Source organism: Corvus kubaryi, unplaced genomic scaffold (genome assembly GCF_017639235.1).
Source record: "Corvus kubaryi isolate FWS band 111438036 unplaced genomic scaffold, C.kubaryi_AGA036_p1.0 66, whole genome shotgun sequence".
Classification (NCBI taxonomy): domain Eukaryota; kingdom Metazoa; phylum Chordata; class Aves; order Passeriformes; family Corvidae; genus Corvus; species Corvus kubaryi.
Window position 1 is genome coordinate 29,596,652 of NW_024582054.1, and position 23,530 is coordinate 29,620,181.

General features: G+C 44.8%; 1 protein-coding gene across 4 annotated transcripts in view; it reads right to left on the reverse strand.

The window, feature by feature from the left end:
- SYNE2 (spectrin repeat containing nuclear envelope protein 2) overlaps positions 1-23,530 on the reverse strand; it is a 158,029-nt gene that overhangs the window by 13,628 nt on the left and 120,871 nt on the right. For 3 of the 4 annotated variants that reach the window (XM_042047759.1, XM_042047760.1, XM_042047758.1), the window contains exons 98-104: positions 22,190-22,345; positions 18,476-18,634; positions 17,403-17,569; positions 4,938-5,100; positions 1,313-1,500; positions 1,012-1,162; positions 367-549 (exon numbers count right to left, since the gene is read on the reverse strand). In XM_042047759.1, coding sequence (XP_041903693.1) covers positions 367-549; positions 1,012-1,162; positions 1,313-1,500; positions 4,938-5,100; positions 17,403-17,569; positions 18,476-18,634; positions 22,190-22,345 — 1,167 coding nt within the window. Of the gene's footprint in view, positions 1-366; positions 550-1,011; positions 1,163-1,312; positions 1,501-4,937; positions 5,101-17,402; positions 17,570-18,475; positions 18,635-22,189; positions 22,346-23,530 lie in introns of those variants that run through there. The other variant, XR_006019356.1, reaches the window with a different exon arrangement.

Genomic DNA, 23,530 nt, shown 5'->3' on the forward strand with positions numbered 1-23,530 from the left:
AGCTGATTTGGAAACTCCAAACCATACGTGCACTTGGGGCCCTTTTGTCTCTCTGCTTCTTACCTATGGAAAGGTGCAAGTGCATGAACACATCCACCCATTACAAGAAGGTAAGAGGAAAGTGTGATAGGAGCAATGAGTACTGCAACTGACCTCCCAAAATCTGCTTTAAGCTTTTCTTCAGCTACCAAGAACCGATCTACCAAGGTCAGGTTTACACCATGTACTCGGTGACTCTTCCAGAGCTGCTCTGCTGTGCCAGTAGCTCAGGACACACAGAGTAGCTCTGATGTAGGCTTTGCTCTTGGGTAATTCCTGCAGAAACCTGCGAGTGCTCCTCACTCTCTCACCCCACCGGGCCATTACCTTGAGTCTCCTGAGAATGGAAGCGACTCGTTTCTGGAGGTTATCCCAGCGCTGGTTGCCCTCGTGCACCATCTGTTTGAGCTTGCTGGCAGAGTCAGTGCGGTTCTCACGGGCCAGGCGCCGGTACTGCTTATTGATCAGCTCCAGCTGCGTGAGGCGCTCATGGATCTGCCGCTGGAACGCCTGCAGGGCAAAGTGAGGAGCTCATTCCCTGGTAAGAGTCAGGATGTGGATACTACCCATCAAGAGAGATGATGCAAGAGAGATGATGCACTCTCCCTTAAAAACAGACCTTCCAACAGCAAAACTAAATTCAGATTTTAAAACCCATATTTTAAACCATCTGCTCAGACTCAGCTCACTGGGAAAAGGAAGAAAAAAAAAAATCAAACTACAAAAGTCTCTTGCCTATAAAAAGCAAGGCTTTAACTTATAAGTGTCTGTTCTGAGCATTTTATTCCCCACATTAAAAAAAAAATTCTGGAGACAAACAGACATCTAGCAGCTGCACATTCACAAAATTATTTACGTTCCCCATACTACCAATGCCAAAGTAGTGTTTTCTAGTGACCCAGGCATTTTGCACAGACAATAAGTATTCAGCAGCCCGATGCTGACCATAAAAAAGGAAGTTAAAAAATTCACCTCAAATTTCTTCAGCTCCTCTTTTGCATGTGTGTACAAAACCTCTGAAGAATTAGGCCTAGCTGCTATACTTTCAGATGCTTTTAGCCAATCTTCAAAGCGAGAATAGTCATCCAAAAACCTCTGCCACAGACGCCAGGTTTCCTCGATTCTGAGAGAGCAAGAACAGAAAGGTTTTATCACAAGCTAACTATCAACTCTGGATTCTTTCTTCCTCCTCAAAATTCAGCTTGTGGCAACAGCTACAGCGTTTCCTCCAAATGCTGCCACAGACTTCTGTAGGGTAAGAAGAGAGACGTACTTCATTCGCCTTTCCATAGACATGGCACAGATGTTTCTCCACCGTCTGTCCAAGCTCCTGGTGGTTTGCTGGATGGAGTCACACTCTGTGTCATTAGCACACGCATCTGAGTCGTGGAGCAGGACTTCACAGATGCTAAACACGGACTCCACACCCGCCGTGTGCTGCTCTATGTCTCTCTGCAGATCCTGCCATTGGCAAAAGAACAGCGTCAGTGGAAGGAAACATGCACAGCTACATTTCAGCCATACCCTTTTAAAATGCTGCAGAGGATGGGGAAAGAGCAATTCCTGTGTCAGGAAAAGCTTATTTAGCTTTAGAAAAGACTTGCAGCATGAGCTGTGCAGATGACACAGGTCAGGAGAGAAATGCCATGCAAAAAAAGGGCTGTCCACCTTTGGTGTCTCAGTCTAAACTCAATCTTCTCATTAACAGTCTGGACAATTTTAATGTGCAATCAAAATCCAAACCTTACTTATACTATAAATAAATTCTTACTAATTTTGACAGCACAAGATGACTGTCTCATATCAGGTTACTACACTGAAAGGCTTGTCAGAGAACTCCTAGTGCAGTATGTGCATTTTTGTGACTGATCACAGGCTGCAGCATGAAACACAAACACAAGTACCTGGTGTTACACTACTTTTCTTACTCTCTCTCCTAGGGCTCCTGTTCTCACAGACTGTTTCAAAGGGTCTGGCAAAGGACCTTCTGTCTAATCTACACTACAGGTTTCTTCTCCAGAGCCTGCATCTCCATGATAGTCTTGCCTCTCATCCTGTACCCATTACTACTCCTCAAGTCACTGTAATTGAAAGACAGAAACAAGGCCTTATCTAAATATTTCTTATTGAAAGGTAGGTCTGTACTATGCTACCAACTTTCAACATTAATAAAATTACAACAGCCACTACAATTCCATTTTTTCAGCCCATTTCTGGCTTTTCTAATGAAGAATACAGAGACTTTTGCTTGAATAACACTAGAGCAACAAACACAAATGAGCATTTTCCTGACAAAAGTGAACTGGAGCTCCCATTAAATGGTATTTACTGATTTCAGTCAACAGATGAAGCAGAATTGGTTTTGCTCTAGACTTAAAAAAAAACCCCAAACAAAGCAAAACAAAACAAAACAAAACCTGGAAACAGACATAGCTTGTAGCAAATACAAAAAGAGTTGAAGAAAGATTTTTCCCGGAAGACAACAAGCTGCAAGGAGTCAAGGAGTTGAGTATCACTCAGTGGCAGTCCTCAGTGGTTATGTGGGTACCTGAATCAAGGCCTGAGCCATAAATGGTCAAAATATGGCTTGTGGGATTTGTAGTAATGAACAGCTTTAAGGAATGTAGGAGCAAAAATCTTTAGATGGATGAGAGACTGCCAGAAGGAGACCCAACAGAAATTTTTACAGGTTACTAAGGATTCACAGCTATTTACTGAGCAAGATGCATCAGTCTCTTTTCAACACAGTCTCTACAGCTGGGAGGAGGCTCTACCTCACCATCAGTACCTGAAGCTTTATGAAGTCTCTTCTGAATTCACTACATTCCACTGGATTTACCGGTGTATTTGTGAAAATGAGAATTTTGACCACAGATTAAAATTAATTCTAACTTGCACTTTTGGTAATGTTACTGACACGATCTCATTACTTCAGGCCATGCCTGGGTTCATGGAATAGCCCAGGCAGAATCCATGCTGTTTTCCAAATGACCTAACTGCATTAAGTGAGACAAACACAACAAACTAAGAGAGAGGGTGAGGAACATACACTGAGCCCCACAAGGTACCATTCCTTCAACTCTGCATTGCACTGCCCAGAGAGCTTAAAGAGACTACACACTGCTAGATTTTTGCATTAGTGAAACACCTTTGCAATCTTAAAATTAGTATCATTCACGTTGTAGTAACATGCCATAAAATACCTCTGTGGATACACAAGGCTTTTAAATTTCATTATTCAAGACTGCACAGGTAAAGCTTTTCCAGTCATGGATGTCAAATAAAAGAAGCCTGTAGGGCATATTTCTCACCATTGCTCTGCTTTTGCTGAAATAATTGTTCAGATAAAACCAGGAAAGATCTTTTTACTTGTCGCATTCAGATAAATGTTTCACTAATGCGGAGCAAAAGCAGCTTTTTTTTTTACTGTGGTCTTTTTAATCAGCACAGTCTTCTCATACTCAGCCTGATAAAAAGCTACAGTAGAAGTCTAGAGGTGCCTAGAGGTCTGTATGTAAAACAGCATAAAAAAAATAGTAGCTCTGAGCAGCAAATGATGGCTCTTAGAGCTAGCTGAACCTTGAACACCCATAATAAAAATAAATTAGTTTGGACACAATTCCTTTGTGCTCCATGCTCTGCTCAGCCTGGCAATTTATTATGGCCTTTGAGAATGCAAAAGGTTTGGATGAGAAGAAAATATTTCCTTGTTGTTTATATGGCCATTCACAATTCAGATTAAACCATAAGAGGCACTGGGCCAAGCTTCTGGTGATGGACCAGCTCCTGCAATGAAGTCAGTGGGAGTCACCTCCACTCCTGTCACAGAGGAGCTGGCCCATCCCGTGACATCTAGGACATGAGTGCAAGGACAGCCACACCAACCAACGTAGAACAGAGTCCCCAGGTTTGGGTCACTCAGGGATCCTTAGACATGAAAGCAGAAGCCAGAGAGAAAAGATGGAATGGATGGGAAGGACACCAGTAAATGTTCCTAAAGGCAGACACCATAAAGCTTCGAAGCTTCCAAACTTGACAGACTCATTCTTGATCTTTAGTTTTTGGGCAAATACTGTTGTTTAACACAAAGGCCAGATGACAGCCAAGCACTCAGAACTGGGGCAGACTTACAGCACAGCCCTGAGCAAAGGATGACTCCACCATCAAGTCTGCACTTTGGAGAAGTTCCTTTTCCTCGCTGGCTAGAGAAATTTACTACAGGACTATCCAACTCCTCTCCTAAGATGCCCCTGGTAAACAAATGCCTTGGATAAATGCCCACCAACACCCAGCAGTGTGAGGTTGGTTCACACTTGTCTCAGCAGCATTCATGTGCCAGCTCCCCCAGCCCTGAGGGATCTTCAGAGCCTGCCTCTGGATCAAACCTCAGCCAAAGGTGTGTCTGCACAAGTCCACCCTCCAAAGCTCAAGCATCCTGCTCTGCCAAACTTGCTCTGCTGTCTGCAAGGAAGGGACGAGAACTGGAGCCAGTGGGGGCAATGCATCAAATCGCAGCACTTGGATTGGTCACGGCGACTTTGTGGAGAGCAGCATTCACGCCTTGTCAGTCTAAGTCATCCTCATGTACTCTGCCCACTGTCTGTGCCCTGCCTAGTCCTCAGGAAGTCTGCTGTACTGAACTGAGCAAATTTGCTTTTGTTTGTATTTTGCATGTTTTCCTTGGGTGAATGGGGAGAGGGAGAAGTAGGGGTAATTCAACACAATACTGAAATTACTGCAAGCAAATACAAATTTTCCATGTAGCGCATCTTGGCAGGAACGTGCCATGCAAAGCAAACAGTCAGAAGGGCTCACTCAAGAAAAGAAACAGGTGATTTTATACCAGGACCAATCAGCAGCATTTTAGCTCATTTACTCTGGCTGCTGCTATTTCCCACCTGCTGTTCTGCCAGTCTCTTCTGGATTTCTTGGTCATCACAGATGTCATAAACAACAGGCTTGGAAAGCTCAGACTCAATCCGGGCCAACCAGGTGCGAAGGTTACTCATGTTTTTGTCCAATAGTTGTATAAAAGCAAATGTTTCCTTCAGCTTCTTCACCCTAAGCAAACCAGGAAGAACATTCTGTTACAAAGATGGTCAATCAGTGGAAAGGCTGTTAGCAGGAGAAGGTGATGACAGGCATAGCTTTATGAAGCCATGTCACGTCAAGCTGCTGCCTGTAAATCAGAGCCATGTTTTAGTCAAAACCTACCCAAATTGGCTCAGCAGGCCCTGCTCTACAGCTGCAAGCAGGTCTTGGGTGAAGGCTTTAATGAAATTGTATAAGCAAGGTGAATTTTCATCTGCAAGGGAACACTGAACGTTCATCCAAGTGGGACTTTGTACCAGAATTTGCTGCAGTTAAACTAAAATGGGTATCTGTGGTCTGATTTTCCTGCTGTGAATTATACTCGGTGTCTTCTTCAGCAAGCAACAGGCCCACACTAATCAACAAGGTACCACTTTGCCAAGAGAGGCAGAATCTGCACAAACCACCGCTCCACCTGGGAAAACCATAGAATCACAGAATGGTTTGGGTGGGAAGGGCCGGAAAGATCACCTTTTTCCAACCTGCCACGGGAAGGGACACCTTCCACTATTCCAGGTTGCTCAAAGCTCCATCCAACCTGGCCTTGAACAATTCCAGGGATGGGGCATCCACAGCTTCTCTGGGCAACCTGTGCCTGGGCATCACCATCCTCTGGATGATGACAGGAGAGGAGAAGGCCTGAACAACAGCTACTATAGAACTTGTAGCACCACAACATTAAAAGCTCTTCTAAACACCACACGAATGAGTACAGATACGCCAGACTTTCCTGATGAGTGAAAAATGAAAAAACAATCCTGAGGGGGGAGAATAGTACATGGCCAGGGAGACTTGTGCTGCGGGCAACCAAATGAACCACTGAGATCATTTACTTTTCTTACAGCTGTTTGTAGCACAGCTCTCAAACTGCAGGCAAACTTTTTTTTTTATTTCCAGCCTTAACAGCATATTCCCATGCCAAAACCCCGTATCAGCCCCTCAAGTTACCCAAGTAGCATGCTTTTGTATTTTGGCAAATTTGTCTCCATGTGTTGGAGGAGTATCTGGCAAACTACCTCACTGCTCTCAAATCTTTCTTAAAATTCTCATTTATCGCAATTCCCAACAAAAAATTACTAAAAAGGCAACACCAGGGTGACACTTATCACTTCAGACTTACTATAGAGATTGTCATCTAGATCTTGGTAGTTAATGGAGAAAAAAACCAAAGATCATGATTTGTATCAGACCTGTCTTGAACATCCAGATCACAAGATGAGATGAACCGTACCAAAAAGCATGCTATTCTCCCCATGAACTGCAATGGTCTACCCTGCAGTACTATAAATATCAACACTGCAGACTCTAAGGTCAGGTGAAATCATCCTACCCATGTCCTAGCAGAGCCCCCTTCTTAGCCAGCATTGCTTCCCTGTGCTGGTCTCCTGATCTCTAGTTATGTTCTTATGCCTTAGGATGATTTTTTGAACTTTGCATGTGATTTCTAAAATGCAAATTAACAAATTAAACCTATAGCTACTGCCTGCTCTAGCAACTAACAAATAAGCCTCATTATTTAAGTCAAGTGCAGTACAGAAAGTTAAAGTATGTATTGTGAAAAGGCTGAAACATTTCCTGTTCATTGGCCACAGTGGCTGGGAACTGTCACCATACAAACAAAACCAGCAGTGGGTCTGCAAGGGCATCTTGTACAAGGGGTTCTCTGCATGTCCCCAAATGCAGGGGATTGTTGAGGAGTCTGACATGAACCCTGATGTACTTGGCAACACCAGCATTGTGCAAGCTGGGACTGGGGCAGGGTGAGGGATGTAATGTCAGGCAGTGCAGGCAGGGACAGATTGTTCCAAGGCAGAAGTGCCCAGACAGGGTGCCTGGACAGTGTCCTGGCCCACTGTCCTGCCTGCTACCAAACCATCCTGCCAAGTTTTAGAGAAGAGTGGTCCAAACTGCCAGTAATGAGTGGGTTTTGCAGCTGCCTGATGGTACAGTGACAGAAGACATGCAGGATACCTAATCCATAATGAATATGCCACCCTGTAAGCAACAACTGATCTTATTAACAACCTTAAGGTAACCAAAGAGGATACACATGTCAGCTAGACACTTGATTCAAGGTAAAGCACTTATGGAGGAGATATGGGAATAATCCTGCTGGATTTGTTCAGTCCTGTTGTTTAGTGTCAAGGTACAGAGTAAGACCAGAAAATTTAGGGTCTCATATGGATTAGGAGCATGGAAAGCTTCCCCTACCCCTTGTCCCAAAAGCACCAAAAGCACTTTCAGTTGTTCTGTGAGGGTTCGAAGAACACAGTCCTACACTGAAGCTCCTGGCAGGTATTTAACAACTCTGCACTCTCCCAAAGTAAAATTGGTATTGTCTGATTCATGTAACCCTGCAAACCAGCCTGAAGGATTTGGCCCAAGTCAATGTTCCTGCCTTGCACCCACAGAGCTGCTGACAGAGGTGCAAAGCACCTGCCTCTGCCCCTTTACACTGACTCTGCTTTCCACTGCTGGAGCTGATTGAGAGGAAACCAGTGCATGACAAAAGCATTTAGCTGCTCTTACTTTTCTTAACGAGCTTTTTTTTCAGAACTTTGCTCCCAAGTTCAACCCTGTATGCAGACAGCATCTGGCTCCCAAGCAAACAGCTGCTGTATAAATCTTCCTGCTCCTGGTTTTGCTTCTATTAAATGGTACTCAATGAACATGCCATTGCAACATTTTCTGGTGCTGTCATGGGCTGGCAGTTATTTATCCAGAAGAACTAACTCCTGCTCTGCCCTATTCCCACCAGTCAATTTGGATCTGACTGGTTATGATGCTCAGCAGACTAACAAGGCATGTAGTCCTCCAAAGGCAGGTGACTCAGGAACCCTTTTCCCTGGAGAGATGGACAATACAGGCTCTGTGCTGAGTACAGAATGGAAGAGTCACAGCTGAACATCTACACTGTTGCATTATTAACTCTGCATGACTTCAGGCCACTCAGGAGGAAAGCAAGGCTTGATCTCCACCCTGTCCCTGACTGCACTCCATGGCAATTTACTTCCTGCATATTCTGTGATGCTTCCCACAACTGCTCTGGAGACATGCACATGTTGGGACCATCTGATGGCACACCTGACCTGCTGAAAGCACAGCTTACTGTGCTGCTCAGGATCATCTCTGGCTGCCTGTGCTCCTGTCTCTGTATCCACCTGCTTCCCACGCCTAAGCTGCATTACAGAAAAATTCAGAGGTTGCAAAGCATCTTTCTTCAGTCTGCATAGTGGACAGATGAACACAGACAAGGAAGTCCAAAGCAAAACCAAACGATATTGCATTGTAAATAAGTGTCTTCATGACTGAAAGCACATTCAATAAATTTAAGAAGCAACAGTTTTAGAATCCAAGCATGCCTTTTTGCACCACCACTCCAATATTGTTTTGGATTAGAAATCACTCTGAATTTCAAAAGATGAATATCACCATAAGTATAAGGATCTTTATCTTCTAGTGTTAATAGAAGCAACAGTCTCAAAGACAGCATCATTGTGGTACTGAGAGCTTGTACTTACTTTCTAGCAATTGTCACCAGACACACCATTGTAATTAAGTAATTTCATCTGTTATATATTCTGGATAGAATTTGGCATTTGCCAGTCATTAAACACCCTTAATGCACTAAGTCATTCATCTCAAACTTGAGCTAAGCAGCCAAAGAAGACTAAAAACCTAACAAAACTTCATACTAGTGCAGTGCATAAATGCGAGGGCAGCCTTGTCCAGATATTGCACAGGCTGATGTGCTGCTGTCAGCAGACACAGCGCCCAAGGAAAAGGGCAGAGTTCTATACTGAAGCAAGAGGTAAAATGATGAAAAACATGAGTATCCTCAGCTTGCACAGAAGTCACAGGCAACTGCCATTTCCCTGGCTACAGCGCAAAAAAAAGAGTGAAACAGACTAATTACATTCATAAAAGTCTTAGTTTGCAACCACCATTCTCAGATGCATATCTGCACACTGAAAATATTCTTACAAATCACCTGCTCTTTGCATGAAGGAAACTTCTTGAAGTCTTTCGAGATGCATCCTGACCATTTCTGGGTAAAGACAGCCCTTCTGGGAGCGGGGTGGGGGTGTACAGTGCAATCCTCCAAGCCTGGGGGCAAAAGCTTCCCACCAGGTCCAGGTGATCAATCACCCAACACACAGTCAATTAACAGCACTAAAAGGTCAAGTACAGCAAAGAAAACCAGCTTCTTCCAGAGGATGGAACATGCCACCACTGTTGATTTGAGTTCTTCCTCTATGAAATGCGATTCTCACGTTAATTGAGATTGGTCAAACAGGAAAAACTTACTGTTTACAGAAAAAAGGCCTACTTATCCATTGTTCACTTCCCACTGAGAACTCACCTGCCACAATTCAACATGCCTCCAGAAGGGGAAAAAAAAGAAGATAATAATATTTAAAAATCCAATTAAAATATCACCACTAATCTCAAAAAAACCTGACAAATTCAGACTTGTCTTGTCCTTTGCAATGGACCAAGCTAAAAAACCACCCTGATTAGCACTCAGACACATGCATAAGTTGCCTGGGATAAGCCAAACAAAGCCAGTTTTTAAATATTTTAATCTTTACACCACAATAGAAGTGGCAGAAAAAGAACAAAACTAGGAGATTACAACTAAAAGCTGTCTGCAAACGTGAACAGAAGGACTAACTGACCTGACTCGAGATTGGATTTGGGTCTTAATACCCTCAATGTAGTTGCCAGCATTGGGTTACAAGAGAAAATCATTAAGCTGTCTCAGGCTGTGTCACTGCATGGCCCCAGAAATACACAGTGTATTTGTAGTAACTACTCAGGAATTACCTACCAGTAGGAGGAGCTTCTAGGTTGATTGAAATGTATTCACACAAACAAAAAGAATTACAAAATGCATGCCAATTGCATTGCTTTAGCTGTCAAAATGCTGCAGGAAAAGGTACGGGGGGAAGCTCAAATAAGGTAAATAGTAGCATTCAAATTTTAGTGTCTGAAAGAATGAAAAACATCCTGACATATGTTCAAAACTCTCCTTCACAAGTGCAAATGTCATAAGAAAAAATGACTACCATACATGTCTTTTGGAGGAGGAGGAGGGGCTGAAATGGCCCTGCCAGCTGACAGGATTGTTTACCAGCGGCAAAACAATGAGATGCACAGCCCAGGAAACCTTTGTTCAGTGAGTCGCAGGGGGAGCTTAACCGTGTGAGGGACAAAAGACGCGGTTTGGAGAGGTGATGCCAAAGGCAGGTCTTAGGCCTTTCGTATGAAAGGCAAGGCCGTTTCTCGGTCCGTGCTGGTGCCGTGCCAGCCGCCCCGTGCCCGTGGGTGTGTGTGCGCAGGGAGAAGCGGCGGGCGCGCCGGAGGAGGCTTTGGAGGAGGCTTTGGGGGAGGCTTTTCTCTCGTCACCCCCGCCGGCGAGCCCAAAGGTTGTTACCACGGCTCTCCACCGCCTCGGGTGCCGGCCCCCGAACACAGCTGATTGCAAGCGAGAGGCCCCTGAGCACTATTCCTGCTGCTAACGTGCCGCACTTCCCACTCATCCACTTGTCCAAGGCGAGCTGCGGCGAGGCAGTGGCGCAGCGCATCCATCGCATCCATCGCTCCCCCCCCGCGGCCGCCGGGTCCCGCTGCTCCTCCAGAACCCACCGGCACCGCGCCCGCGGCCGCGCACCCACACGGCACTTACGGTTCGCACGAGAAAACCATTCCTCAGCTTGCAAATCCCAAGCTGCAAGGGGGGACCGTCTGTGCGACCAGGCAGGCATGGAAGAGGAAACCCCTCCTCCACAGATGCCCTATTTATTCGCCGCTTTAGCATCCCGCGTGTTGGGGGGGGAGCTCGCCCGTCCTCCTCCTCCCCGACCCTGAGCTGGGGGGACACCGGAGCTCTCTCTCCCCCCTATTTTAACCCCTGCGTTTTGCGTTGGGATTTTTTACCTGGCGAACGGCCGCATCCCTCCTCAGAACAAAACCACGAGAGCTTTATTCTGACACAAGAGAATGACTAGCACGTGAGGAAGCGCACGCCGGGCGGCTGCCCGCGGCTGGCGACAAAAAGGTTGCGGGCTGGAGCCTCCGGCACCGAGAAAGGTGGATGCGGTGCTCATTTCTTGGGAGAAAGAGGGATTGGAGCCTCAGACCCGGATGATTTGCAGCAGAGTCAGTCTGAAGCGAACCCAAAAAAACGAGCACACGTACATCCACGCACAGGCACCACGTACAAAGATGTATCCTTACTTCCCCTGCGTTCTGCTTTCTCGCCTTTACCACTACCATCCCTGGTAATTAAGTACGAATTAAATCCCCCACACACTAACCTGTCCTCTCTTTACCCTTCCAGAGCAGGCAGAAGGCCTCCAGTGCAAATAGCCTGTTATGCCTGAGGACAAAATAACTTCTAATCTTCATTTATGATATCATTCGTTTGTGGAAAAACACACTGTCGTGATTTCTGTGTGTTATGACTGCCAGAGATCACGGGGTGGGAAAAAAAAGGCGGAAGTCGGAGAACCTTGGATTACAAGTCATTCCCCACCCGGCCAATATCAGGAAAAAAATAAAGAAGTTGTGATAATCCCACCAAAAATGCAAAGAATGATTTTGAAATCAAACGTTTCTCAGTATTCAGGTAATTTTCCACAGACCTGTACTGACTTGCTGATGGCTCACATGGCAGAACACACAGTGCCTGGGAGGACACAGCACACTGTGAGAGGGCTTTGGACAATTGCACAAGTAAATCATGCCCAGTCACCTCCACAGTTTATTGTCCAGGGTGGTTCAAAACCACATATGAAATGGTAAATCTGAGCAAACGGGGAGATAACCCCCAGCTTTGCAGGCAGACACTGGGAATGAAGACGGTGTGCGGAAGACAAGGACGGCCCTTGCACTGCCAGCTCCTCCTGCTCCCTGCACACATTGCATAACCAAAATAAGCCCAACCATCATGCCTGAGACAATAATGAATTCTGTCACAGCTTTTACACTGGAGAGAAGCGTAATCCTCAAAGGACAGAGAGAACACGGAAAGAAAGCAGGCACTTTTTAAGTGAGATTTCAACCATCCACATACTTTGCATACCAAAAAAACCCCCAAGAATGAAATTCTACAGGGGTACTGCCACGAACCAGCACAATTCTGCTGGACGTTGCTCTTATTTACCTGGGGAGGCCTTTCTCCAGCGTATTTTGCTTCCCTTGCCATGCAGTATTGATCTGCAGCAATTTAAAAAGACCTTTGAACCCAGAGTGCACCCACACTGATTGTGGGTTGCCACAGGGTAGGACAGCACACCAACACGTGGTGCCTGATTGTCTGCCCTGCCAAAGGGTGATCAGTGTGGTGGAAAATAAACAGAGACCAGCTGAGAGGTGCTGTGAACTCACTCCCCAAACCCACCACCTGGGCCCTGCTGCTGTCAGAGTGACTTGTGGGGCAACCCAACCACAGTGAAGGGTGAAAGGGAGGAGAGGAAACTGGCAGCTCACTGGAACTCCCCATAAAGCCTCCGTGGACCCCCGGCACACCACAAAGTGGTGGCACTGGAGAGCTTCAACTCCTTCACATTTTTTTTTGCAACCTGAGAAGTTTCTGTCTGTTTGGGAATTTCAGCCCCCCAGGGTATGCAGGAAAGAGCTGAAAACACGTTGAATCTCCAAAGTTCGATGACGGAAGGAAAGGGCTGACTTTGAGTGTGGCTGTTTAAGATTCCGGGACTATGCAATGATGCTGACAGCTTGCAAACACAGGGAAAAGACCCAGTTGCCAAGGCCAGTTGCATTTAAAAGAATGAGAAGGCACATTTGACCTTGCTAGTTTCCCTATTTTCATGCTTGCTTTAAAGGTCGCAGTCATTTGAACCCATTCCTGCTACATACACAAAAACTTTGCCTTTGTCCACAAGGCTGAAAACATGCACCAGACCCACCAAGTAAGAAAACACATCAGTATGCCTGTAGCCAGAGCAGCTGAGAAATGGCATCCCCCTTCCACAGCTTGGTGGCAAGTGGCAAGAGCTGCAGGATGCCCAGTGGTGCAGAAATGCAACATCAGTTACTGCAGAGACTGGTCTGCAGACCCAAAACTGCTGGAGGCAGCTCCTGATGCCCCTGGTGGCTTTAATGAAGGCTCAAGCATCATCCAAATGCTTTGCACAGCCCCAGGCAGTGCAGACATCCTCCAGTGACACAGGGGTGCTCCTCCAGCCTGACAGCAGGCACTCTGCAAACAGCAATGCAGAAGGAAAAGGATTCCTCAGTGGGCTGGGAAGCAAAGCCTGGAGTTAGAATCAGTGGTGGATGGCCCAGGAAAGGGCACCGAGGAACATGGCTGTGCACAGCACAGTTCCTTGCTAGTTCTTGTCTGTTAATGCATGACCCAGGAGTGCTGCTCCAGAGTGGTACTGAGGATGTAAACCCCACTCCGTGGGTTTTTGGTTGTCTACCACCCTCATGCAGCCTGTGCATTCCTCTTCCTACTGCTTCAGTAACGAAAGCAAGAGATTTTCTGTGTCCATCCTTACAGCCAGCACAACACTCCCCTCCTGCCGGTCAGTGTGTTTGTATCCCCCATCCCTCAACAAAGACTTCAGCACAAACCTCCCATGGTAAGAGTATCTTCTGAGCTGAACAGAATTCATTTGTTCTTCTTTCCAGGCATGCTAATGCCTTGATGGTTACTTTATCCCATGAAAATTAACATTTGGGACTTTTCCAAGTCTGCAGTCAGACGGTGGCTTGATGCAACATGCAAGGCAAAGCTTTTGTCACCACACAGGCTGAGCACAGGCAGATAATGGAAGAGTTAAGTCCTGCAAGTGCAGCCATATGGCAAATCTGAGCTTGTCACCACAAACTAAGAGAATCACTTCAGGACTAAATGGGGAGCTCACCTAATTTGCCCATCTGTCCCAGGACGTTTATTGGTTTAAAAAAGGTGAAATAAGCTATCAGGAGGAATGCTCTGCATTGATACATTGGCTTCCAGGCTGGTTTGGTTTCATGTTGGTATCACACAACCATACACTGCACTATAGAGAAGATAAAATGTTAATCAGGTTGCAGGGACAGCCATGGGGACATTAGCAACCACAGAACTGAAGCTGGCAATATATCTCAATTAGATTCCTTTGTGGATACAGGTTATGTTTTAGTCTTGAACCACAGGATCAAAAAGCACCCATCTAACAAGAAAGATTCAGTGCCCAAAAGTGAAGAACTGGCTTTGAACACACAGCTACTCAATATGCATCTTCTCCTACTCCATGCCTGGCTCTGTAGCTCACTTCCTTCCCAAACCTTGGCCTGCCATGAAGACACAGTGAAATTTGGTCCTTGCTCCTGTGATGGTGGGTGGGCCACTGGGAGCCAGGTTCAAGCACCAATAAAGGCAGCAGCTCATTGTGTGTTTAACAGAAATGGCTGAAGTTGTAATATTTGACCAAAAAAAAGAGCTTCAAGTGGTCACAGGTTTGGCACGCAAAACCTCAGAAAATCTTCACTTCAATTTTACTTGCCACAGCTACTCATCTGAAAAGACAGGAGCAAAACTACCTCCTCATTTCATGGAGGTGCTGTGAAAATAAGTTCCTACAAGTAACCTTTTTTCAGGAGAAAGACAAGATTTTCTCTGCACCACAGTCAAAATTTGTCACTTCTCTCCAGGAGCACTGCCCTATCCTCAAACCCTCCAGAGCCCTTTGGCACTCCTTCCCCAGAGGCACCTCCTCCATTCCTCTAATTTTCCCCAAGCCATGAAGCAGTGCCCAATAAAAAGGGCTTTGCACAGGTCTGCTGACATGGCATCACCTGTGCAGTGCTCCAGTCTCTTCTGCAGGGCTGCAGTGGATGCACAGCCGTTCCCTCCAGCCTCCACAGACTGTGAGAGGATGTCTGGACTATGATGGCTTAATCCAGCAGGGACAACAAAATTCTGCCTGCATCCTTTTCGTGTGTTCTTTCAACACAGCTTCAATACAATTTTTTAAACAGTTTCTGCAAAACCAAACTGAAAAGGAAGGAGACAGTCTATCAGCATGGGCCATCACAACCCACAATTGCAGGTCACCTCGCCTCCAGACCAAGGCTCTTTGCTCCTCTCTGCTCTACCTCAAAGATGCCCACTTTGTGTCACACTGGTGATGGGCTGAACTGCTGCCTCCCCACCATCACCTAAGCTTAACAGAGGCTACTCAAAAGCACAGGAGGAACCTCATCTTGAGTGCCCCAAAGTTCACCTGTGAGTGAGGTGGACATTTCAGTTAACTGATGTCTAATTTAATTCCCTCAGACATCAAATCTCAGTGGCAAGCCAGCACCATAGCAGCAAACTCAAAGCAGAAAGTTGGAAGGTTATAACAGGGCAAAATAAACTCTCAGGAGTGTACTCAGAGTCTGTTGTGAGTGTCTGGTCTGGTGGTTACTTATGACTGAGCAGCTGAGAGCCAAGCCCAAGCAAGGTGGATTAGGTGAGGGAGGAGAGGTGCTGCAAAACACTGCCATATGCTGAACCTCTCTTAGTATTAACTCCAAGGGGACCAGCAGAGCCCACAGGGATGCCTGATAATCTTGGACCACAGAGGGAGCTGCTTAAAAATCGCATTTTGCCAGGCCCTTCCAGTTCATTAGCCTTGTCCTGAGCACCAAGTTGGTGGAAATCACAAGCAGAAACTGGCATATTACAGACAATTCAGAATTAAGAACACAGGAACAATCATAAAGCATCACACCCATTCCCCAGTAGCTGCAATATCCACTTAGATACCAAATACTGGGAGCCTTGTTGATGCTCTAGACAAACCCACATTAATGTACCTCAAAGCACCACTGTACACTTGCCTGAAGGTGAACATTTGAGGCATAGCAGGTAGACAAAGAAGTCCTTGTCACAGGGTATGAGAGTAAGTTTGCCAGGTATCTCTCTAAATGCCCCATTAGTTCTTTGGCATATTTTCCTAAAGATTACCAGAAATGTGCCATGCTTTTAAAACAGTGCATTTTAATCTGCATTTAAAAACTGCTGCAATTCAACACCAACACACGGAACAAAAAATTATTATAGAAGTGCTGTAAAAGTGACACAGTAGTATCAGGTGAGAACAGAAAAAGTGCTATTTCTAAAGTGAATCTTGCTTTCTTACACCAGATTAAAAACAAAGACACCTTGAGACATCCATTGCAAGTCTATCTGCAGTGTCAGACCTTAAGAAGGCAGCTTCTGCTTAATCATTCACGTCTCGTGTGTCACCATTAATTCAGATCTCATTCCTGATTAAGGCCCAGCACACTTAGCACTACACTGTCACAGCACAACCACCTTCATTATCTGTCCCAAATTTAACTGAGCAACAGAGCTGCTGAGAGTCCAGAGAGGGGGATCACAGGCAGAACAAAACCTTGGGAGGGAAGTTGAGACCAATACTAATTTGGTGTTAGCTTTATTATTTCTGGATTACTAATAAACTCAGCAGGAGGTGAGACCAGCCCAGCATCCTTCTCCCAAGCTGTGGCAGAAACTCAGAGATAATAATGAAATGGGATCATCTCAGTAAGGCTAATATTGAAATGATCATGATGTTCTTAACTCTGCCAAGTATAATGAAGATGCTTAATCCATTAAGAAGAGGTCGTTGCCTAGGCTATGCAGGTTTTTGTTTTAATTTCAGCTGATAGTATTTTCTACTTCACCATCATACAGAAGATCCTGAATTTAAAAGAAACTCATGCGGTCTTTCAGCTGTTTTTAGGAGGGAGACTGAGTAAAGAAATAGCACTGGTATTAAATGAAATTTCAAACACTTTTGAATGTAAAAAAGGAACATTATCATTATATAAATCTGTCTACAGAGACAGAATAGACTCTATTCCTAAATTCTGTGCATTCACACATAGGGTGAAAGAGAGGCTTGTGTTAAAATAGGAGGCTCTCCTAAAAAGCCTAAATGAACTCATACCATACTGCCTTAAAGTTAAGTTGTAATTCAACACATGCAACAGAGAGATTACTTTGACTCCTCCTTTTACAATGCTCCCCTCATAAAAATGATATTTTATATGAATTCTTACACCCTGCCCTCTACCATTGGATAAATTAAGACATTTGAGGTCATAATACAGCAATAAGTTACAACAAAAACCATTCCCTTCAGCCTGACTCTCAATAAAAAATTCCAACTTAACTGAAAAGTCGTATCACTCTGTTTCTGATGGTCGAGGACACAAGCCTCTGACTTTTACCTCACACAAAACATTGAAAATAATTTTCTTACCTTGCTCCAATGACATCAAAGAGGTGCTGCCAGCGATCATTGATTTTGTTGAGTTTATCATCTATTTCTGCAACTCGGCTCTTGTTGCTAGTCTTGATTAGCTGATCACCCATTTGTTTCAAGTGAAGCTTATTTTCACTGAACAGGTTTATTTCTTCCATGCAGTCCTGATAAACATACACAAACGCTGCTTTAATTACAGGGCAAAACAAAACAATAATACCAAAACAAAACAGTTTCTTTTCCCACACGTGTGATGTGAAGTCAGATTTGGCTGAGGTTTCTATATTAGCATATAGAACTCTCACTTAAAACAAAAAGAAAACATCAATGAAGAAGCCCTCTCACAATCTATGAAAAAATAAGCAGCTTAAAGACTTACAAGTGCCAGGAGTAAGTATTCCCAAAAATAGCAATTTAATGTTCTAATTTTATCTCGTTTTCCTGATTTAATGTAATTTTTCAATGAAGCTACCTCAAAAGAACCCAAATTCAGGTCTAGGACGGCTTTATTTTCCTGGTATTCTTATCCAGAGGAGATCTGGGATTAGATACTGAGACATTTTAGCCATGGGGAGTACAATAATGGTCTTCTTTAAAATGAAACTAATACAGAAGTATTAGGAAGCACCAACTACCACAGGGGAAGGGGCAGAATTAGGTTTTATTTTTGGTTGTGGTAACTTCTTGTTCACCTGGCATAAGACCCACCCCATCCTTCAATCTTTTTGCCCTCTGCCTACCAGCTGTGTAGATGATGGAGGTGGTGAGAGCAGTGAGCTGCTCCCAGGACACCACTCTGAGCAGTGCTGGGTGTTCACATGTGCCCCAAAACACCAGCTCACACACATCACACTCCATGACTAAATGCAGTCAGGTGGCATTTCTGTTCTGCTTTAAGTCTTTCCAAGTCTGAACACCAAGGAAAGCTAATGATAGAAAAGCTCATCTCACAAAAGCCTATATGTGAAGTCTGTATTCCTTCTTTCCAAGAAGCAAGGAATACATGAGGAATGGTGCCTCTATAATGAGTTACCTGACTGCAATCAAAGAAAAACAGTATTACCACTTACCTTCTGCAATTTGTCTATCATGTCTTCAATGCTAACATCTGCAGTCTGCAACACTTTGCTTTCCATCTGTACCAGCCAGGAGCACAGCTCCTTATTCTTCTCATTGAACACGATCCAGGCATTGAGCCTGTCCTCGATCTCCTGCTTCCGCAGGGACACCTATGGAAAAGCACACACATTCAATTCTAGCAACAGTTTTCTCAGGCTGGAAACCAGCAATTATGAGCCTTCTAATTCCTAGTCTGCATTTGATCTTATTCCATTTTGCAGGAGCAGTTATCAAGTATTCTACTTTCCTTTTCAAAACCAGAAAGCAGATTGTTATTACATCTTATTTTGGATAGCAGGGTAAAAAGCTGACTAGCAAATATCAGATTCTCTTCCCTCAGAAGAATGAAACTGAGTGACAGCTTTATAAATAATGTGCTTATATAACTATTTAAATACTACTCAGTGAAATTCTGAAAATGTCAAACACAGAAGGAATATAAAATACATAATTAGTACATACTGTTTAGCATGGCCCCATATATAATACGAGAGAAATAACACCTAGGTAAGTTCTTTTTCTGCCACTCTAAGAGGAACTTCGCACCTAGTGACTGCAATTATTTTATTTCTATAAAAGCCTCCCTCTTTTTCTTTCCATTTGCCCACCAGTAATGGGAGAAATTCCAAAAAATCAGCATCAAGAATCTATCCTTTTCATTGAAAACTATGGATTTTTTTCCCCCCATCAAAAATACATTTTCCAGGATGGATAAACACATTGTCTAGATAGGGAAATTAAGGTCTGACACTGCCTGAAAAAGCAGAGTTATTATCATTGCTCCAATACCTCAGAAAGAATCAGGGTCACTCTTCTAACTAGCTAATAGCACCTATCTCTAGCCTAGGGCTCTTAAATATGTATTGATTTATTTACCTTGACGGATTCCTGCACTAAGATATATGGGACAAAGGAAGTGAAAAATGGTTCAAGCTCTAACGAAGCAAGAAAAGCAAGTAACCCCTCACTCTCACCAATAAACTTTGTCTAAAGACTGTGTATAACATTTTGCTTGTCTTGGCTGTAAATGGCCATTCTAGATATCACCCCATGGCAGGCAACATTCCTTCTTCACATCTCACGTGCACTTTATACACCACAGCATATGACTCCTGGAAATTCCATTACTGATCCTTCTAGACTAATCTCTAACATTATTTTGTAACCCCCAGTGAAGTTTAAGTGTGTAGTGTGGAAGTAAGACCAGCTCCTTGTAACACCAGGATCAAAACAGACGGCATCAAGCCATCTCCCACTATATTGCTTTTGTTCTTTAAATTCTGACTTGTTTTCAAGGATGGCATGGAGAGGTGAGAGTGATTTCTGAATCCTTTATGACAATCTAAGCCAAGAGATGAGGATGAAAGCACTGTCTTGGGACACAGGGAAATGGTCTCCAAAATTTCCCATAGGAAGAAGTCTGGAGATGACAGGGACCTCAAAAAGTTTCTAAGAGTGTCTCTGCTCTGGGATACTCCCTTGTACCCTCAGCCTCAGAGGTCTGGAGGGTGAACCTTCATCCTTCCTTACCCCTTGCAGCATCTCCCATGTGTGGAGATGGGTTTGTTTGGTCAGTGGAAGAACAGACTATGCTTGTCAGCAAAACAATCACTAAATCCTGACAGCATTCGGACTCCATTTTTTTCTGCTAAGCACAGGGCAAGGCAGGATTTTAAGTGCAAGAAGCACCTTTTGGCTGGCTAAGCAATACAGGCTGGCGGTAAAAAGCAGGAATGATCCAAAAAATCCCAGACAAGCTTCTAGGAACATGAACCCTTCGAGCCATTGCTTTGAGCACTTTCTCCTCTGCCCAGCTGCCCTAGTACCATCCCCATTTTGCACCCACACTGTGAGCATCATGTGCATTCCCAAAGAAGGCTACAATAACATCAAGGCCCAATGGGACGCTGGCCGGGATGAATGGTTAAATCTGTGACCTACATGCACCTTGCAAGGGAAGCTCTGTAAATGCTAATCCCTTGAGTGCATCTGCTCCCTCCTCGTGTCTGCCCCTGCCCAGTTGAGCACAGGCATCTGGCTGCCCCAGGGCCGTGGCCGTGACAGCTGCAGCCGCTCCTGCTCTTTCACCTCCCTGCATTTATTCTGCAGACTTTCCTCCACACAATACATCTTGACTCTGATTTGTTATCCAAAACGAAGCAGTCATGCCAACAACAGAGCTGATAAAGTCTGCTTTCCTACCCTGTTGTGAGCATTGGTGTGGGCTCTCCTGAGGCTCATTAGGGCTGTGCGAACATTTCAGGACCTCCCTCCACTGCAGCACTGAACAGATTCTTCCCACTACAGATTTTGTCAGCCTAACACAGTCACATTACTGTCACCTCTGTCCTCCCACCAAGACAGACTTAACTAAACATTGTTCCCTCAGGAAATTAAAATGGAAATTTTGAATAAAATCTGAACTTAAATTACTACAGGAAATTACTACTTGGATAAACTGTAGTGGAGCATATATAAAAAACAGCTTAATTTTCAGAGCTATTCAACACAGAGGGTACAGCAGGCTTCAGCAGCTCACCAAAAAAATGAAAAACAACTAAGTTCTCTCATTTATAGGCTTAACTACAGATTTCCACTAGGAAAATGGTTCAGGCATTTTCATTTAAAAAATAATGGCTTGTATTTCTCAGGAGGGGAGAGGATGTCTCTGGAATTTTTTTCACAGTTCAGAAAAAATAACAGAGAAAACATTGGTTGTAGAACAACTGTCCAGTTTAAGGCAAAGAGATGAAATTCTTCTTTCTCATTGCAATGCAAGAAAAAAATTAACCCAAATAACTGTTTCATCACAACACAGTTTGTGAAAGAAGCACAGCTGTTCATTACTCTGACAACATCCCTACCAAGACTGCTTTACCTCTGCCTGTGTAAGGGTTAGAAAGAAAATACTAACTGGCTTCAATACTTCTTTACAAACTGTAAAATAAAAGCTATTTACTTGTGAGTAAAGAGAGGCAAGAGTTTTTGGCTTGCTGGTGTGCAGAGCCCCCCAGAGTAACTTAAGACCCAGTAAACTCTTCCGATCCTGTTAAGAGGGCAAAGTAAACACACATTCAAACTGCATAATAACCTAATGAATCAAGTCCATGTGACTTTGCTGTAAATGTTCCCCAGCAATTTGACACGCAACACTAAATTAAATGTAATACAGCAACAAGCCACAAAGAATGTAAATGTTTCACAGCATTTTACTGCTACAAAAAAGACAAGTTCTCAATGTGTTTAAATACTGACAAAAGAGTCAGCATTTAAACACATTTTTCTTTCTGCTGGCATTTTAACTTCCCTCTTCCTTTGCCTGCTCCATGCCCTCTGGCAATTCCTGTGCTCATCCCTCCCCCCAGCCCTCCCTCCCAGCCCGGAACAAAGGCACCTATTCCAGTAAACAGCTGCATCTGGGCTCTGTGCAGTTCCACACTCCCTTCTTACAAAGGGTTTGCAACAAAACCCTCAGCAGCCAGTCCAGGACACAAAGGGTGAGCTCCATCCTGAGTCAGCTGCGCCAGGAGCAGTCCCACTCCCACCCAGAACTGCCAAAGTGAGCAGAGCCCAGGAGAGCCCCTGTGCTGACTCTCGCTCCCCCTTCCCTGCCAGGCCCCATGGATATCATCCCGCTACAAACCCCCGAGGAGGCGAAGACTTACCCGCAAGCAGAGCTCTTCCCACTGCCTGTGCAAATGTTCCACTTGCTCCTTGAGCACCATCATGTCCTCGGTGAGGATGAGGTGCGCCAGCTCCGCCTTCATGGCCTGCAGCTCCTTCATGTCGTGGGCCCAGTCTGCCAGCGACTGCTCCAGCTCCTGCATGGAAACGCACCCGGCACAAGCCTTGGCACTAAGCTCCTCGGCTTTCCAAACCTGCTCGCTAATCCCCTGCCTGGCCTGTGGGGGAGGAGAGCAGGGAATGTGCAGCCGCCTGTGCCGTGCTCTCCAGTGGGGCTGGGCTGGCCAGGGTCCCCGGGAGACCACTGGAACCCCACTGCACCCCCACCAGAACCCACTGGAGCCCACTGGAACCCATGGCAGTGCCCCAGCTGATCTACTGGTACCATCACTGCATCCCAAAGTGCCAGAACGCAACTTGGCCCCCGCAGCTCCCCATGCTCCAGGGCAGCTTTTGGGGTCTCACACCCAGGCTGGCACATGCCTGCTTCTTCAGGGTTTCCTTCTTTCCTGTTATAATTATTTTGGACAAGTTGCTTTCCACCTGCATTTGCTCCAGTTACAGGTTATTTTTCTAAACACAGAAAGAAATGAAATCAGTTCCCTTCTCTAGTGAATGATTTCATAGGCACTTCCTCAGATTTGTCAGGAATGTGGAGCTTTTAAACTGCTTGTTCACAGAAAACAGGCTCTCTTTTCTGCTTTGCTCCCCCAGCTCCCCTTTCTCTTTATTGTGAGTTACATATTTTTCTTAACACTGTTATAATTGTCACCAAAAAGGCAGAGGTACCACTGCGTGCAGCTAGGGAATATGACACTCTACACACAAGGTCCTAGGTCCCATTCTGCAAAATGCTGGGAAGGGTCACTGGTTCATCAAACAAAAAAAACCTTCTAGAGAGAATAATAAGTTTGTCTTATTTTTAAAGGGAAAAAAACCTGTGAGTGTTTGTGTCAGAAGTGTGCTGGGTCTAAGCCCTGTGGGATTTTCACAGGTCTTGGACCCAGCTTCAACACTAGAGGAAAAAACCAAACAAACCTTACTAAAATTTACCTGAGATCACAGTACTCCTACAGATGTACACACATGAAGTTATATCTCCTAACAAGGGACAAATCCCTGCATTAACAGACCTATCTATGGAATTTCATGGGACTTTGCTAGCCTCATATAAGGTCCAGGACCGAAAGAAAAATAGCTTTATTCCATATAGAAGTGAAAAGCAGGGAGAGGAAAGGAGGTCCCTTCTCTCCCATGCCATTTTAGTCCTTTATTGTACTATGACACCTGCTAGCAGCACTTGCACTGGCACTGTCTGACCC